This window comes from Arachis hypogaea, chromosome 14 (assembly GCF_003086295.3).
Source record: "Arachis hypogaea cultivar Tifrunner chromosome 14, arahy.Tifrunner.gnm2.J5K5, whole genome shotgun sequence".
Lineage (NCBI taxonomy): Eukaryota > Viridiplantae > Streptophyta > Magnoliopsida > Fabales > Fabaceae > Arachis > Arachis hypogaea.
Genome location: NC_092049.1, coordinates 123,425,275 through 123,444,699, shown reverse-complemented (window position 1 = coordinate 123,444,699; position 19,425 = coordinate 123,425,275). Strand labels below are relative to the sequence as shown.

Sequence of the window (19,425 nt, the reverse complement as noted above, 5' to 3'; positions counted from 1 at the left end):
CACCAATTGTGGAAAAGATGGTTGAATCGCGTCTCAGGTGGTTTGGACATGTGAGAAGAAGACCGATAGAACATCCAGTCAGGAGGGTGGATGAGATGGAAGATGGATAAGGGGCGAAAGGCAGAGGAAGACTTAAGAAGACCATCCATGAGGTGGTCAAACGAGATCTACATGTAAACGGTCTCTCTGTAGATATGATACATGACAGAGCACAATGACGTCGTTTGATTCATGTAGCCGACCCCACTTAGTGGGACAAAGCTTTGTTGTTGTTGTTGTTGTACGGTATTACTTACATATAGGATGTAATGGTAGTGATATTAAAAGAAAAATTATATAATCTATCTCAAATATATGAAACACACAAAAAAACTTTTACTCAATTTTTGACTTATTTTTTTAACATGAGAGATTTGATATTCACGAGAGGCTGTGTTGTTGAGCTGTTGTTCACAGTTAGTGATTTACACGCATTCTTCTTATTGAGTGGGAATTCTGGAGAAAGAGCGTGAGAGCGCATGTTAATATAAAAAGTTAAAGAGTGCGTGGATAAAAGAATCTTAAAAGGGTCAAATATATTAAACAGAGTTAGGATTTAACGGTAGATAGTAGATACTAGATACTCTTCATATGGATTAATGGATAGATTATTTTTAAAGGGAAAGAAGTTGATAACTAGAAAAAAATTAATAAGCTAATCGCTTTTAAATTGAGAGAATGAGATTTATGTACCATCAAAGCAATACATTTAATATTAATTAATATTTTATTTTATTGATTTCTACTTTTCAAGTTTTTTTTTACTTTTATATTTTTTTCATTTTTTTTGAAAAATATAAATATATGTATCTACTCTATTTAGTGGTAAATATAAAAAAATACTCAAATTAATTTTTGAAAAATTTTAAATCGAACATTTTAATATTTAACAAATTTTTTATTATTTTGAAAATATTCAAGATTGAATTGATCAATTTATCTTATGATAAAATTTATTGGTTCAATATACATATTAAAAATTTTATTAAATTTAACAAAGGAATCAATTCGTCTAACGAAAATAATTATTAATAATTTTTAAAATAATTAAAATTTATTGAGATTTAAGTAGCCGATGTAAAATTTGTTAGAAACCAATTCAATTGTTTACCCCAAAAAAATATATATGTATATATGTCCTCAAGGAAAAATAGGTTTAAGATAAGAAAATGAAGGATTGATATAATCTGTAGATTATAAAATATATTACATACATATTCTAAAATGACTCAAATAAAAATAGTTTCTTAAATTTTTCCGTTAAAAGGCATATTCTTTATAATATTTATAGCAAAAAGATTTTTTCAATATTTACTTAAAAGAGTTCCAACTTTTAGAGTTTATTCATTTGAATACATTAACAAATTTACATTGACTGCATCAATTATATATTATATTGCATAAATGGCCAAATTCGTAACTTATATATATTATAGATTAAATATATTTTAGTATATTAATACACTAAAAAAATTTACATATTAGTAACTTAATATGTATAAATTATAATGTGTATTATAATATATTAGTAGTAATTAATAAATAGGTTAAAAAAAATAAAAATGTATAAATATATAAATAATTAAAAAGTTATTAAAAAATATAGGTTTGTATTAATGTAAAAAAATAACAACTATAAAAAAATTTCTTATTTTGATTCTTTCTATGACAATAGAAACAATTAAATAGACTTTTTAAACAATAAAAATTATTAAAACAAGACTTTAAAATAAGATAAAAGATAAATTTTTAGCAGATTATATGATTATATATGTTAAAGAAGAGAATGCTTCAAAATTTATTTCAGATGATAAATTTATAATTTTAGTTATATAAAATATCACCGAATAAATTTAAAAATATAAAAATTCTAAAATATGTAGTCAAATGTTAATTTCTATATAATATAATTATTAATGTTAACTTATATACTATAAATTATATTTTGTTGATTTTTTTATTTTATTATATTTTAATTTATTTTGTATTTAATTTAGCCCCTCTTATAAAATTTCTAGATCCACCACTGTATACAGCATTGAATTATTATAGAAGTATGTAATTAATAATACAAAATTTATTCATAGTTCATCTATCATACATATTTTTTAATTTTTTTATTTGAATTTTTGTTGTATTAAATTATTTTAAATTACAATTTTTAAAGCATGATTAAAAAAATAGACTTTGTAACTAGTAAAGCTTTTTTTTTTTTGAAAAATACTGGTTTAATATTTGATAAATTAAAAAAGCTTATTATAACTATTTTGTTAATTTATACAATAATAATAATAATAATAATAATAATAATAATAATAATAATAATAATAATAATAATATAACATTTCATTATAATATCTAAATTAAATTACTACACTAAATAAATCAATATTAATTTTTTTATCAGCAATAACATAATCCTAACTACTAAAAAAAACAACAATAATAATAATAATAATAATAATAATAATAATAATAATAATAATAATAATAATAATAATATTGTGTATAATTTGTGATTCATTCGGTGCATGTATCAGTAGGATCTCTCCTTAGAAGAATTGATGGGATCCATTAGAAGTCAAAAAAAGATATAGGGAGGAGAGGCTACTAAACTGGGTAACTATGGTGGCCTACCTATATAATCACAATCACCTCATTAATTATTTTGCAGTTAATTGGATGTATTACTGTTTTAGTTTAAAATTACATTGGTCAAGTATGTTAATAAATGCCAAAATTTTTCAATTATAGTAAACTAATTGAATGTATTTGGCAGGTACTGAAGTGTGGAAAATTTTCAACTACTATATGATCTGATCAGTTAATCCCCCCTTTAAATAATGACACTATTGAAACATTCTTACAATGTGTCAAAATTACCAGTCAAAAATTCTTACAACGTGTATGAAAAAATTTTATCATCTAAAACCGGTTAAACCGTTAAAGATTAGAATTAATGAGAATCAATTAAAACCGATAAAATCCAATTTAACTGAATCATTTGAGAAAAAAATTTAAAATTAATAAAGATATAATTTAAATTTGGATCCTCTTTAAATTTTTGTATTACATATTTTTCTTGCCACCAAATTATATTATCTTTTATTATTTTATATGCTACTTAATAATTATATAATAAAATTGTACAATAATTTTTTAAATATTATTTTAATTCTATATTCACTTATATTTAAATTGATTATATTTTTATTATTCATAATTATTAATATAAATATTATCAAACTAGTATAAATAAAAATATCAAATATTTTTATTAATTAGAATATAATTATTTTTATATGATTATATAATATTTATTAATATTATTTTTAATAAATACATACAATATATAATAATATAATAAATATAAAAATACTTTAATACAAAAATAAAATTAAAAAATATTTATTATGTAAAATATTAGAATTTTATATACTTATTAATAATAACCGAATTATAATTTCTTGATTATAATATAATGTGTTAATTATAATTTGTTGAAACTTGATTGTTTTTAAAATATTAGTAAAAATATGTATTTTAAATTTTAGTTTTAAGTTTTTGACTATTTTATATTTTTTATTTATATAGTAGCGGTTCTACCGGTTTAACTAGTGACCCACCAGTTGAACCAGTAATCCAGTGATCCAATAGCCTAATCGGTTCGATCATCGGTTTGGTTCTGACAATTATGCTTAGCACCATAGTTGTCAAAACCGAATCGGTAATCGAACCGGTTAGGTAACTGATTTATTGGTTTATTAGTTCAAATGATGAGTTACTGGTTGAACAGGCAAAACCGGTCTTACGTAAATAAAAAATATAAAATAGTCTAAAACTTAAAACTAAATTTTAAAATATATATATATATATATATATATATATATATATATCTTCATTAATATTTTAAAAACAATCAAGTTTCAACAAATTATAATCAACAAGTTATAATCTAGTTATTATTAAATAAGAATATAAAATTCTAGTATTTTTCCACAACAAAATTTTTTTAATTTTATTTTTTTAGTAAAGTAAATATTTTTTATTTTAATAACTAATTAATTAATTTATATTTATTATATTATTATATACTATATGTATTTATTAAAAAATAATATTAATAAATATCATATAATCATAAAAAATAATTATATTATAATTAATAAAAATATTTGATATTTTTATTTATACATATTTAATTACATTTATATTAATACTTATGAATAATAAAAAATATAATTAATTTAAATATAAATGAGTATAAAATTAAAATAATATCTAAAAAAGTTTTTGTACGTTTTTACTATATAATTAATAATTAGTATTTAAAATAGAAAAAGTCTAGGGGCCAGCAACTTTTGTATTTTGTAGCCAGCACTTAACCATCAAAAGAAAAGTGAGTGATCTCCCACCATTGGATGTAATCTCACACCATTAAAAATACTATTAATGGCCAATTGATTGTTACAAAACACAAAAATTGCTGGCCCCTAGCACTCCTCTTTAAAATAATAAGGATCAACATAGCTTAGTGGCAAGGAGAGCATGTAAGTACAAAGAAGATCCAGATTTAAACTACATCTTCATCAATATTATTTTCACCGACTTTAACCGGTTCTTATCAACTTTGATCGGTTTTATTTCTTAAGCGATTTAAAGATTGGACCGAACCAGTTGAGAGTTCGGTTCATCGGTTTATCGGTCGAACCGATCGGTTTGGTCTGGTTCTTACAACTATGCCTAAACTCCTATAAATACCCTCCAAAGCCAAAGTTAAATCAAAACAACTTCATCATTCTTCTTCTTAAAACTACTTTATCATTCTTCTACTTCATTATTCTTAATCACAATGCCTCGTAACAAAACCTTACCAACATTCTTCTTCTTTATCATGTGCGCATGTGTCTTGTCCCATGATAAGATTAATAATAAAGAAACCGTATACCTCTTGCAGTTTAGGGAAGCCATACAAAATCTTCCTTCTAATTGGTTTGACAACAGTACAACCATATGCCAATGGACTGGCGTGGTTTGTGGTTACACTCCACAAAATTTCCGTTTCGTAGAACAGATCGAACTCAAGTCAAGGAGGCTCAACGGAATACTTCCTTTAAATCTCAATGAATCTCTTGTCGCACTCTCCTGCCTCGATCTTTGAGACAACTTTTTCAGTGGTCCTTTGCCTTCTTTTTCGGGCCTCTCCAACCTCGAACAAATATTTTTGTCCAGCAACAATTTCACTTCCATCCCTCATGGTTGCTTTCAGGGTTTAGAAAGTTTGGCGCTCATTGACTTGGGAAACAACCCCAAGCTCCCACCTTGGATATTCCCCACCGACTTAAATAACTACTCACACCTTGTATCCATCGGACTCCCGGCTACAAACCTCATGGGCTTCTTGCCAAACACATTTGATTCTTTTTCCATATTGACTCTTCTTTATCTCTCAGAAAACAATCTCACTGGAGTGTTGCCTGAGTCTTTTTCAAAACTAACCAAGCTATAGAGATTGGATCTCAGCAACCAAAAGCATAATAACAAGTTGTCGGGTACGATTCAATTTCTTTCATCCATGCCAAAATTGGTTGAAGTGAATCTTGAGGGGAATTCCATCGAGGGTTCTATCCCAGACTTATCCAATTCCACCAGCTTGCAATATCTATTGCTTGCAAACAATCGGTTAACGGGTGTAGTTCCACCTTTTCTGGGATTGCTCAATAATATCTCTCAAGTTTCATTGGAAAACAACTGGTTGCAGGGTCCTCTTCCTGCATTTAATAAGAGTCGGGCTCCAAAGCTAAATTTCACTTCTAATGGATTCTGTTTAGACCATCCTGGACCTTGTGATCACAGAGTCATCACTCTGCTTCAAGTTGCTCAGACACTTTATTATCCATTTCTGCTGGCACAATCGTGGCGAGGAAACAATCCGTGTCAAGATTGGAATTTTATCACCTGTGATGATAAGGGCAACATCAGAACCGTAAATTTGACCAACTTGAATTTGACGGGAACAATATCTCTCTCATTCAAAAATTTAACGGTTCTGGAAGGATTGTATCTTGGTGGAAATAGACTGAACGGTTCCATACTAGATATCTTGACAAGTCTACGACAACTCAAGATTCTGGATGTGTCTAACAATAATTTATCGGGAAGTCTTCCACCGTTCTCAAAAAAAAAAACCATTGTCATTACCACAGGCAATGCTTTTCTCCAGCAGTCTCACTCGCCGAAAACCTCGCTCTCTTCTACTTTCATTATAGGTACGCTCATTATTATCTCTACATTGAGCAATGTTAAACTTATGGAAAATAAAAAAATAACAAAATTAAAACTATGTTAAACTTAAAAATATATAGAAATATATATATATATACTAGATTAAGATCCGGGCATAAAGAGCTAAATTAATTATATTATATAGTATAAATCTAAAACGCTATATATATATATTGTTTCGGGATATATTAGATAATATGTGAATTAATATTAAACTTAAAAGTTAATTTGTAAAAAATATTGTACAATACATTTATTTAATTTGGCATTTTTTTAATCTAAATTTTTATTTTGTAATTATTCCTCACTTCAATGTATGCAAACAGGTATATCAGCTGGTGTTGGCGTTATTGTAATGATCTTTGTTGCAATTTCTTATTATTGCAAGAGGCATTTCAGTAGGATAATGCTGAACAAAGAAACATCTCTTGTTCGACAATTTGGGGAGCAAATAAATAATGCAACACTAGTGAGATATACTTATGCAGAAGTAGAACAGATGACAAACTCATTTCAAGAAGAGTTAGGAAAAGGAGGATTTGGTATTGTATACAAAGGAAGTTTAAATGATGGTTGTCAACTGGCAGTGAAGATACTTAAGGAGATGAAAGGAAGTGCAGAAAAATTTGTAAACGAGGTTGTTACTATCAGTAGAACATCTCATGTGAACATTGTTTCACTTTTGGAATTTTGCTATGAAATGAATAAACAGGCTCTTATTTATGAATTCATGTCTAAGGGCTCTTTGGATAAATATAAATGTAAAGAGGGATCTTCCGAGTTAGATTGGAAAACACTACTTCAGATTGTAACTGGCGTTGCTCAAGGGTTAGACTACTTACATCGAGGGTGCAATACAAGAATTTTGCATTTTGATATCAAACCCCAAAATATGCTTCTTGATGAAAAATTTTGTCCAAAAATTGCTGATTTTGGACTAGCTAGAATATGCAAAAAGGATGAAAGTGTTGTGTCTATATTAGACAGAAGAGGGATTTCGGGTTATATTTCACCAGAAATGTTTAGTCAAAGGAATGGTAGAGTTTCTCACAAGTCAGATGTATATAGTTATGGAATGCTAATTCTTGAAATGATTGGAGGAAACGATAATTATGATATTGGAGAATCTCATAGTACTGAATACTTTTCTGATTGGATTTTGAAGGATATCAAAGAAGATAAAATTCGTCTATTGAGATTTGCTTCTGGAAAAGATGATGAAGATATAATAAAAAAGATTTTATTTGTCGGTTTATGGTGCATCCAAATGAATCCATCAGATAGACCAAAAATGTGTAAAGTGGTGGAAATGTTACAAGGAAAACTTGAATCAATATCACTAGAGTCCATCATATCTTCTCCGACAGTACCTCTCTTACAGCATTCAGATGCATCTCATAGCTGATTATATGACACAGCAAAATCGATAATTGAAGAACTAAATGATTAGGTTCACCTAAACAAAAGGTATGTGTTTATAATTTAAAACTCAAAAATTCTTCTTAGTTTTAATTTTTTTGTTCATATTTAATTTAAATTTAATTGGACCTAAATTTTTAGGTTTAACTTAATTTGAAATTAGAATTAGCTTTAGCTAGTGAATTTTAAATATATTATTCTAATTATTGAGATTGGTATTGTTGATGGTTTAGATAATAAATTTTGATTGATTTTAATCTCTTGTGCTTAAAATTAAAGAATTACGTACATTTAATTTAATTGGATTGTTATAATTATTTTTTTTTAATTCATGCACGTCAAGTGCCTTTATAACACTTTGAATTTTGAATTACATGTTTACTTGTATATTATGTTTGTATATCTCTTAAGTAACAATTGAGCTAAAAGATTATTGATTCTGTTTAGAAATAATTATAAATCTTAAAGTAATTTTACTTTTCTGCATGTAATTAATGACTTTCTTGGCTGACTTAGAGAGTTATTTGCTTATTTATTGAAGAAACAATGCAAGATCATCATGATGATTATATAAAGGAAATATTTGAGTTTCAATTCTGACAACTATTGAAATGTTCGTTTCTTGTTTTATTGCTTTAAATCAATCATATATAAATGAGTAGTGTAAATTATAATTAATTTTATATGTTATTTTTAATTTTTATTTTGGTTTGCCATATTTTCAGCAGTGCTAAAATGGTGATCACATAAGAGTGTCAAAATGATGACCACAAGACTTAAGGATATTTTGATCTATTGATAATATTAATCTATATAAAACTTTAATTTATGGTTAAACTTATAGAATTAACTTTTTTGTTATTGTACTTTAAAACAATCTTAGTTAAAATAAAAAATGTTTAAATTATTTATGTTATTATGTATTATACAAATATTGACTTCGTTAGTAAATTAGTTAATATATTAATTAAATAAAAAATGAATATAATTTGCTAAATTGCGTGTGTAATTTGTATTAAAAGAAATTATTGCAAAATGAATGTTGTGTTTTTGTATCTAATTAATGAAATAGCTCTAGATAGTTGCTTATCCAATTGAAAGATATATAAATAATATTAAGGCATATTTGTATCTGGTTAGCCCACAAAAATTAAACTTAAAATTGTGTATCTTTATCATATATATCATATAAATTAAAAGTATTATTAGATTTGTGTAATGGATCTAGTACTTTCAATTCCTACTAATATTAATAATAAAGAAATATCCAAACACAATATTAGTGGATTTGAAGATACACAAGTGATTGAGGTCTCATAATCTTCTCCTTTGTTAATTTATTATTGCTTTGAAAATTCTTTTAAAAAAAATGGTCAAAATATATGTCTCCCTTTCTTTTTTATTAATCTAATCTATTAATATATCTTCTTCTCTTGTGCTTTAAGGGGCAATAATGAATGAAAAATGGGAAAAAATCATAAAAAAGAGGAAACACAAGTACACAACAATTTCAAATATTCTCTCCCAATTAGAGGGAAAAAAAACTAAAGAAAACAAAATAGTGTGACGCTCCGCCAACAGTACAACAGTAAGAGGGGAGGATTTTAAAAAAAAATTAAAAAAATAAAAAATTTAGTTAATTTTGCTTCTTTTTAACATGGAAAATCACGGGCCAAAACCCACAAGATTCAAATATATATATGCTTTTTTAATAAAATTATTAAAAATTATTACAAAAATATCAACAGCCATACTAGAACAAGAATTAATTTTGAAAATTGAAGATGAGCGGTGGAGTGAGCGGGGAAGAGACTTTGAGGGTGAAACACGATGAGGCAGCCGATAATGTCGGCAGAAGAGATAAGGGGAAGAGCGGGGGAGGGCTTGCATCAGGAAAAAAGGAGGATCATACTTCGGGAGGGGTTTCTAAGCCTTTGAAGGTTTCTTTCAGGGATAAAGTTGTGGGTTCTAAGATTGCTAAAACTTTTTCACTCGTTGAAACTTTGTTGGGAGATAACATTACGGTAGTTTCTGGGAAGCAAGGAGATCTCTTGCCACCGAGTGTCACGTTTACCCAAGAAGCTAAGAATTGTTTGGCAGAACCATATAAGGATGCTATAGTGATTAAGGTGTTAGGTAAACATTATAGCTACACTGCATTGTCTCATAAACTCCGAACGGTATGGCGGATTAATGGAGGTTTTGATTTATTGGACGTAGGGTTTGACTACTTTCTTGTGAAGTTTGATGTGGCTGAGGAGCGAGAAAAGGTTCTCTTAGGAGGCCCATGGATAATTGAGGGAAATTATGTGGCAGTGAAGCCTTGGGATCAAGAGTTTAGATCAAGTGAAAACTGTTTTGGAGCAACTTTAGTGTGGATTAGAATTTCTGGATTACCAATTTGGTGCTACCAAGAAGATGCAATGCTCTGTGTTGCGGCTGTAGTTGGCATTCCCGTCAAGATTGATTTGGCAACAAAATTAGCTGAAAGAGGACGATATGCTCGAGCCTGTGTTCAGATAGATTTAGGATTGCCAGTGACTAAGAAGATTCTTGTTGAAGGTGTTGAATATGAGGTTGAATATGAAAGTCTTCACCTTATTTGTGGCTCCTGTCTCAAGTTTGGTCATGATATGAAGGTGTGCAAGACTACCAGCAATGCGGGAGGAGGAACTAATGCCAGGGTGGTCGGCGATGTAGCAAAGCAGCCAGAAAGTTCAAATTCAAAAAATCCAGTGCATGTGGAAAAGGAAAGTTTTATTTTTGGCAAGAATCTTGGAGATGAGACTGTAAATGTTGCTGTCCTGGATTTGGTGGAGAGTGATTTGCATGCTGTTCATGTAGACCATGCACAACATGAGGATTTGGAAGGCTGGACTCAGGTGATTAGGAAAGGAAAATATAAAATGGGTCAAAAGCCTTCTCCTAGCACCCATCAGGTCCAACCAAAAGCAAAGAAGACTCCTAACAAGGCTACCAATACTTGGACAAGGCCTAATCACCAACGTACAACACATGCTACTGGATCCAAAGTAAAATTAAGCAGGGGCATCAATATTGAAAAACCGGTTAGTGTGGATTCTTTGGGGACCCGACACAACGTTCACCATCAGCAGCAAGGTGAGACAACAAATGGCACTGTGCGAAAGCGTCCTCACCCAAACTCTTTGCAGAATTCACCAGTAGATAAGGATGGAGCATCGACGATGGGTGTGGCGCAAGTTTCAACGGCAAAAATTGTGCTGCAACTTGAGAGTCCATTAAAGGCGGGATCGTTGGAGACAGGGACATCATGTTGAGTCTCGGGTTTGTTATTGGAGCTCCCTTTTTACTGTTTTTTATGGATAGTTTCAATATCATAGCCTGGAATGTGAGGGATGCGTCTAACAAGATGGCCCGTGTGCATTGCAAAAATTTGGTGAGAATATATAAACCATCTTTCTTCTTTCTCTTTGAGACTCATACCATGTTTAATAATTTGAAGAATTTTTGGGATAAGTTGGGTTTTCATTGTGTTGGTATTGAGGAAGCAGTAGGACACAGGGGTGGCATTTGGTTTCTATCTTCTATTGCTAATGCTTCTTGTGTGGTTATTGACCAAATTGACCAATGTATCATAGTGAAAGTGAGTGTGGGTAACTTAGTTTGGCTTTGTAGTGCAGTGTATGGGAGTCCTCAATTCGAAAAAAGAAGTATGCTTTGGGATCATTTGCATTCTATTAATTCAGGCCATAATGGACCGTGGATGGCCGTTGGTGTTTTTAATGAGATTGTGGCGCCAGATGAGAGTACAGGTGCTTATTTTTCTTCTCACAGAGCTAGTCTATTAGCTGCTACTCTAGATGACTGTGAGCTCTTTGATCTTAAAGTGACTGGTAGGAGATATACTTGGTATAGAGCAGTTCAGGCTGGCAGGAACTTGGCTAAAAAGTTAGATAGAGCTCCAGTTAATGAGGCGTGGATGACAATGTTTCCTGAGGGTTATTCTAAAATTCTTAGCAGGCTTCATTCTGATCATTGTCCTATTTTAGTTCATTGTCATGGTGGCCCCAGAGTGAAAGGTTCTCGTCCTTTTAGGTTCCAAGCTGCGTGGGCAACACATCCTTCTTATAAACATGTTATTAGTAAGGCTTGGAATCAAGAGTTTGGAGGCGTTACTGAAAGGCTTAAGATGGTTCAACAGGCTTTTTTGGACTTCAACTCAAAGATTTTTGGAAATATTTTTGTGCAAAAAAAGTAAGCTGGAATATCAGATTGATCAGATTCGACGGCGTTTAGAGGTTAGCGATGTGTTATCTCTGAGAATTAAAGAAGCTGAACTGAGGGAAGATTACAATAGGCTTTTATTGCAAGAAGAACTTTTTTGGTACCAGAAATCTAGGGAGCAGTGGGTCAAGTATGGGGATAGAAACACTAAATTCTTTCATCTTCAGACTTTGGTGTGTAGAAACCATAATAGAGTACATGGATTATATGTTAGAGATGGGTCTTGGTCTACTGATTCAGATATTCTCCAGGAAGAAGCCCTCTCTTTTTACAAGAAACTCTTTGGTACAACGGAAGAGGTTGAGGTTGATTGTTTAGGGGATGTTCCGATACCCACTCTAAGCATCGAGGCTTGTGCTAGGTTAATTGACCCTGTCTCTTTTGCGGAAGTCAAGTCAGCAGTATTCAGTATGAGCCCTTTTAAGGCTCCTAGTCCAGATGGCTTTCAAGCTTATTTTTTTAAAGAATATTGGGAGATAGTAGGCACTAAGATTTGGAATATTGTCCGGAGCGCTTTCTTGGGAGAGTACTTAAATCCTAGCATCATGGAAACTCTGATTGTGCTTATTCCTAAAATTGATAACCCTACCTTTATGAAGGATTTCAGGCATATTAGCTTGTGTAATGTTGTTTATAAAATTATCACCAAAGCATTGACTAATCGACTTCGGCCTTTTCTTCCAGATATTGTTAGTCCTTTGCAAGGAGGTTTTATTCCGGGTCGTGGTGCTCCTGATAATATTATTGTGGCCCAAGAAATTCTGAATTTCATGAAGCACACAAAATCCAAAAAAGGTACTCTTGCTTTTAAAATTGATCTTGAAAAAGCTTATGATATGATGGATTGGAGGTTTTTGGAGAGTACTCTCATTGCTTTTGGTTTTCCTATCATCACTGTTAATTTGATTATGAATTGTGTCCGTGCATCATCTCTTTCTATTATGTGGAATGGGAATAGATTGGATAGTTTTGCTCCTAGAAGGGGGCTTAGACAGGGCGATCCAATGTCTCCTTACTTATTTGTGCTTTGTATGGAAAGACTTGCTTGCTATATATCTCATAAGGTGGTCGAGGGTGTGTGAAAACCAGTTTCTATCACTAGGGGTGGCCCAAAATTTTCTCATTTGATGTTTTCAGATGATCTCTTACTTTTCTGTCAGGCTACAAAGAGTCAGGTCCAAATGGTCATACATTCTCTTAACCTTTTTTGCAAGGCATCTCGCATGAAAGTGAATCTTGAAAAGTTTAAAGCTTTTTGTTCTAAAAATGTGACTGCTCGTAGAAGAGATATTTTTACTAGTGTTTCTTCAATACGTTTTGCTTTGGACTTAGGAAGATATCTTGGAGTTAACCTTAATCATTCCCGTACCAGTAGGGCTTCTTTTCATTCGGTGATTGAAAAGGTGAGGGGAAGATTAGCTAACTAGAAAGGAAGGCTTCTAAATAAAGCAGGGAGACTTTGCCTGATCAATTCTGTTACAGCATCCATTCCTGTCTATCATATGCAGGTATCTTTTTTTCCAAATTAGGTTTGCGATAAATTGTCTTCTATGATGAGACAGTTCCTTTGGAAGGGTCAAGTTGATGGTAGAGGTCTTTCTCTTGTTAATTGGAGGACCGTGATCACTCCAAAGAAATTTGGTGGCCTGGGTGTTAGAGATCCTGTGTGTGTTAATATATCTTTACTTGATAAATTGGTTTGGCAACTTTTTCATTGTCAGGACAAGCCTTGGGTTGCTCTATTGAGGGCGAAGTATCTGAGGAATGAGGGAGTTTTAGATGGCCCTGTTCCTTGCAACGCTTCTCATGTTTGGAAGAGTATCTCAAAGGTTTTTGGTGCTCTTAAGGATGCCTTCTCTTGGTGCGTTGGGTCACTTGATCAATCTTTTTGGTTTGACAATTGGAGTATTGAGGGCCCAATTGCTCAAGATGTCCCTTTTGTATATATATCTGACTCTGATTTAACTATTAGAAATGTTTAGAAAGATGGTCAATGGAATCTCCATGATATTTTCTCTATCATTCCAGAAGATGTCAAACAGCGTTTGAATGCTTATAATCCGGATTTGAATGCTGGAGAGAGTTCGGGTTGGTCGTGGGGTATGGCATCTTCTAGACTCTACTCAGTTAGGAGTGGGTACAGTTGGCTAGCAAAAAGAAAGTTTCCTTGGAATGAGCATGATAATTGGTTGTGGGTATGGCGACTGCATATTCCTAAGAAGTACAAGTTTTTGATTTGGCTCAGTCTTCATAATGCTATTCCTACGACAGAGTTTCGTTTGGGTCGTGGCTTAGCTTTATCTAGCACCTTCCATCGGTGTCAGAATGGTTCTGAATCCATTCTTCATTGTCTTCAAGAGTGCCCTAGTGCCAAGGAGGTCTGGAACCTTTTAGGCCTGTATTCAGATAACTCATATTTACGTGATTGGCTCTACAAAGGTGCAAGGAGTGGAGATGTTTTTCTTTTCTTTTCGACCATCTGGTGGATTTGGAGAAGCAGGAATCATGACTTATTTAATATAGATGATTCTTGGAGTGCTAGTAAAGTGGTGAGTTTGATTCGTAGTTCAGTAAGGGAGTTTCACACTATTTTTGCTATGCATCAATCTTTGTCTCCTCCTTCACTTTGTTTGCATTGGGTTCCACCTCCAGTTCATTCTGTTAAATTGAATTGTGATGCTAGTTGTTTTGCTCCTTTTGACTTTGCTGGTTTTGGTTGTATCATTCGCAGTCCTGATGGATGTTGGTTGAAAGGTTGCACTGGGAAAGTCGAAGTGTGCAGTATTCTTTTTGCTGAATCGTATGCAATTTGGAGAGGTTTACTTCTTGCTTGGGAGAGTGGATTTCGTGAGGTTATTTGTGAAACAGACTGTTTAGAAGCTCTTTTCTTGGTAAACCAAAGAATGCTTGGTAAGGATATTCCGGAATGGGATTTGGCAAAGCATATACAGGAGGTTATGAATTGGAATTGGAGAGTCTCTATTCTTTTAATTCAGAGGAATGCAAATAGTGTTGCAGATTGTATGGCTAAAGCAGCTGCTTCTGGCGCGGACATTTACTCAAATTGGAGCCAACCATGGAGTGAGCTTCAACATCTAATAGATTTAGATATGAATCTAGCCAATTAATTTGGCTTTGTCTCTATTTTTTTCTTTCTTTTCTATTTAGTCACAAAAAAAAAAAAAACCAGAACAAGAATTAGAAGAATAGAAGACACCTCAACATACAGTCAACAAGGAAAAGCTAAGGAACATACCAAACTCAAGAACACACTAAACTCAAAAAATTAACAATCAACAATAACTACCTCAGCAAATCAACTCAGACACACAAGAATTAACTCAGAAAATAAGAATAACTAAAAATAAATTTCACAGCATAGAGCACAAAGGTGAGGGAGAGGGAGCACGACGCACACACAAGATGGAGCGCGGCGAACTAGAGCAGGGAGGGCCATCCCTCCTGAAATTTCCTTATGCCAGTTCTCTCTCTGCAGCAGTCTATCTTTTGGAGTTTGAGTGGAAGTTGTCCCGGTTTAAGTACCGCCAAGATGAACCTTACCCCCAAGCTTCGAAGAGCCCAACAAGCTCAAATTGGTCAGCCTTGGAGCGCGGCAGAACAGGGACTGTGCGACGGAGGAGACAGAGGAGACGAGTAGTGGCGATGGCAGAACAGGGGAGATAGAGGAGACAAGTGGCAACGCGAAACGCGTTGCAACGGAGGAGACGAGCTTGAGTAGTGGGGATGGCGACTGGAGCATATGCGACAGCAGCGGTGAGACAGCAGTGGACGTGATTTTTTGGCGATGGAGAAGGCGGCGGGTGAGTTTGAACTTAGAGAGAGAGAGAGAGAGAGAGAGAGAGAGAGAGAGAGAGAGAGAGAGAGAGAGAGAGAGAGAGAGAGAGGGGGGAAGGGGTGGGGGTGGGGATGGGGCTGAGGCAGTAACGCACCCAGAAAAATTTTGCAGCGGGGTAAAAATATAATAAAATTTAGGTATAGATATATTTTTTTTGGTTTTCTACAATACTCAACAAGTTAAGGACTAATCCATTATGAATTTGAATTTCATTTAAAAGTCTGTAATTGGCCAATAAGTTGCTATACGATATGAAATTCGAACTCCCAACACTTGGTTAAGCGGACGATGACTAAGCTGATTACTCGACTAATCCAAATTGATTTAGATATATTTAAAATTTTAAATTATAACTATCTATACATATTAATAAAAACTAAAAATATACACACAGTCACTTATAATGACTATCTTTTTATTTTTAACATGACAATATTAATTTTTTTATATATATTCTTAAAAAATTATTTTATTTTTTATTATCTCATATTTAACTGTTAAGTCTATTTATTATAGTCTTTATGGTATAAATAATTTTTTTAACCAAAGTAATTACTATAATTAAGACTATTTTAATAATGAATATTAATATAAAATATTAATATATAGATAATATATTTTTTATCTTAAATAATTTTTAAAAAAATTACTAATAATTTAAGTTATATTTAATTAAAAAATTAAGTTTTAATTTAATTATCAACTAATTAACTAATATAATAAAATTAATATTATTACTAGTTTTTGAGTTCATTTATTTATTTATTTATTATTATACTAACTCAAATTTAATAATATAATTATTATTATTATTATATGTTAAGTTTAATAACAAAATTTTAACATAAAACACAAAAAAATATTTATATTTTATTTTAAAATAAACATAATATAACAACATATATATATATATATATATATATATATATATATATATATATATGTGTGTATATTTTAAAAATTTTATGGGGGTAAATGCCCCTTCTTCATATATATAAAATTCCAAACCAGTAACCTAAAAAGCGGCCCGGTTCAAAAGGTTCGTTGGTTCGTCCGGTTTCTACAAAGTTTTGGGCATTATTCAGACCGGCCAAAGAATTGGTTTTTGGTCGAATCGGACGGTCCAATCCGATTTTTCAGAACTTTGATTAATTATATATACTCCTTTGTTTGTTCGTATCTGTTTTATTTACAACAAGGTTCTGAGAACTGAACCGGTTATCAAATCGCTCTAACTACTGGTTTATTGGTTTATTAGTTCAACTGATTCGACCGTAATTCAACCGAAAATATTGTTTTATAATAAAATAATAAATAAAATATAAATAAACACATTAAAACATAATTATAGTCTAATATACATTTTAAAATATTATCCAAATTAAAAATACTACATAAATCACAATGTTATTATCTCATTCAAATACAAATTCAAAAGTCAAATAACAAAAAAACCAACACAATCACAACATATGAACTGAAGCATAAAAACTACAAACATATGCATCAACACTGCTATATTTCTAGTTAACAGTCTTACCTGAAAAGTTTGAATATATTCTTGATGATGGAAAAAATATTATTTTTATTTACTTCAAAGAAAAAAGGTTAATCTATAAATTCTAACATTAAATTTAGATCATAAAAAATATTATTACTTTCTGATGGGTTGCTCTTGATGTTTTCTAGCAAAGTAAGCTCTTTGATCTTGGTTTTAGTTTCCTGCAAAGTAAGAATTTTAGAGTTAATAGGCAGTTACAAAAGAGACATTACTAGTTTACTGAAACAGAATAACACTACTAATGCCTAGGCTAATGGAGATTCTAAGCAAGCTACCTTCCTTGAATTACAAATTACTAGTACACATGCATTGAAAGAAAAAGGATAATGAAACTCTATACAGATTCTCTAGTTCAAGTTTTTCAGCCATGGAAACTGCTTTGCGTTTCGACCACTCCCCCACCAACAACCACATTGATCACAACAACATCTACAGAAACAAGTCATAAAATCTTATCAACAATACTCCAATCCACCACCATTCCCTGGGAGTAGAGTGAAAGAATCAATAAACCAAACCCTAATGAAATTGATTCACAGAAACGATACCATACCATCTTGAATTGAAGCCTGTCCCAAGAATCACAAAATTTTAAAGAAGTCACAGAAATCAAATCACAAACAATCCAGAAATATAAATTATAATGAAGAAAATCAAAATTCTAAGAATAATCAGAATCAGAAATATAAATTATAATTAACATAAATCACATAAATCAGAACAATGCTATAATAATTAACAAATTCACCAAAGTAAATTAAGAATACACAGATATATGATAGAAAATCCTAAAATCGAATTTAGAAGCTAGAAGCTAGAACAGAGCAGATACTGAACAAGAGGGGGAGCAGCGCTGACTGGTGGAACAGAGATGGCGCCGGCAACTGTGGAACAGAGCTTCGCGACGGAGGCAGGAGGTGAGCCCGGCGACTGTGCTTCCACTGCTGAATCGTTAGCTGCACGAGCAGGAGTGAGGGAGTGAGCCTCGAAACTCCAACTTGCGACGGCGGCAGGAGTAGTCTAGCGGCTAAACGGAAGTGAGGGAGTGAGTGAACTGGCATTTGAAAGGAACGATGAGCTCGAGGCTGATGGGAGGGAGGGAGTGTGTGGCTGTGTACTGCTGCTGCGCCGTTGGAGTGAGTTAGGGTTGCTGTGTTGGTAATAGTTAGGGAATTAGTGGATCAGCTCACAAAACAGCAGCATTTTTTGTCAAATTCAAAAAACCGGCCAGGTTCCAATTCGGTCTGACTGATTGGTTTTCGGCCGGTTTAACAATTCAACTCTGATTTTTTATTTTTGGGATTTTGACATATAACCGAATTATAATTCATATCGGTTTACAATTTGACCAGTTCAACCGACCGGTTCAAACTGATTTTCAGAACCTTGATTTATAATAAGATTAAAAAAATATCTATTTATTGAGATTTGTTTCTCACTAGGGAGAAAAATATTAGTTGAATTCATTGTAAAGAAACAACATGAAAACCATTTTGATACAAGATTAATGTAAAGGTTTTAATTTATTAACGAGTGTTTTACAATTTATCTTAAGAATTTGCAAATGGAATTTTTTTATAAAAAAAATAAAATATTTAAGTTCAAAATTCATTCAACATATCAGCCTACGAAAAAAAATCATTGAAAAAGTTAAAAAATTTAAAGATTTTGATATATATATATATTATATCAAAATCTTTAAATTTTTTACTTTTTGAATATTTAAAGAGAAACCTCAAGATTATTTTTAATTTGTCAATTACATTATTCATTTGACTCTTATTAGATAAGTAGCTAAACTAAATATTTTTTTATAGTAATATATAAATATAAAGAGTAAATAGTCAAATTAGTTACCAAAAAATTACTTATTTTTTAAGTTAATTCTTGAAAGATTTTTTTAATTAAATTCGTCTTTCAAAAATTTTAAGTTAGTCGGTTTAGTCCTTCTATCACTTCCGTAGTTAATGGCGTCAAAATCTATTGATATCATACATTA

At 31.5% G+C, this 19,425-nt stretch overlaps 1 protein-coding gene across 1 annotated transcript; it reads left to right on the top strand.

The window, feature by feature from the left end:
• The first annotated feature begins 5,614 nt into the window (after positions 1-5,614).
• LOC112743101 (PR5-like receptor kinase) lies at positions 5,615-7,729 on the top strand. The gene is made up of 2 exons (XM_025792323.1): positions 5,615-6,308; positions 6,651-7,729. The coding sequence occupies exons 1-2, from the start codon at positions 5,615-5,617 to the stop codon at positions 7,727-7,729; spliced, it is 1,773 nt and encodes a 590-aa protein (XP_025648108.1).
• Positions 7,730-19,425: the final 11,696 nt, after the last annotated feature.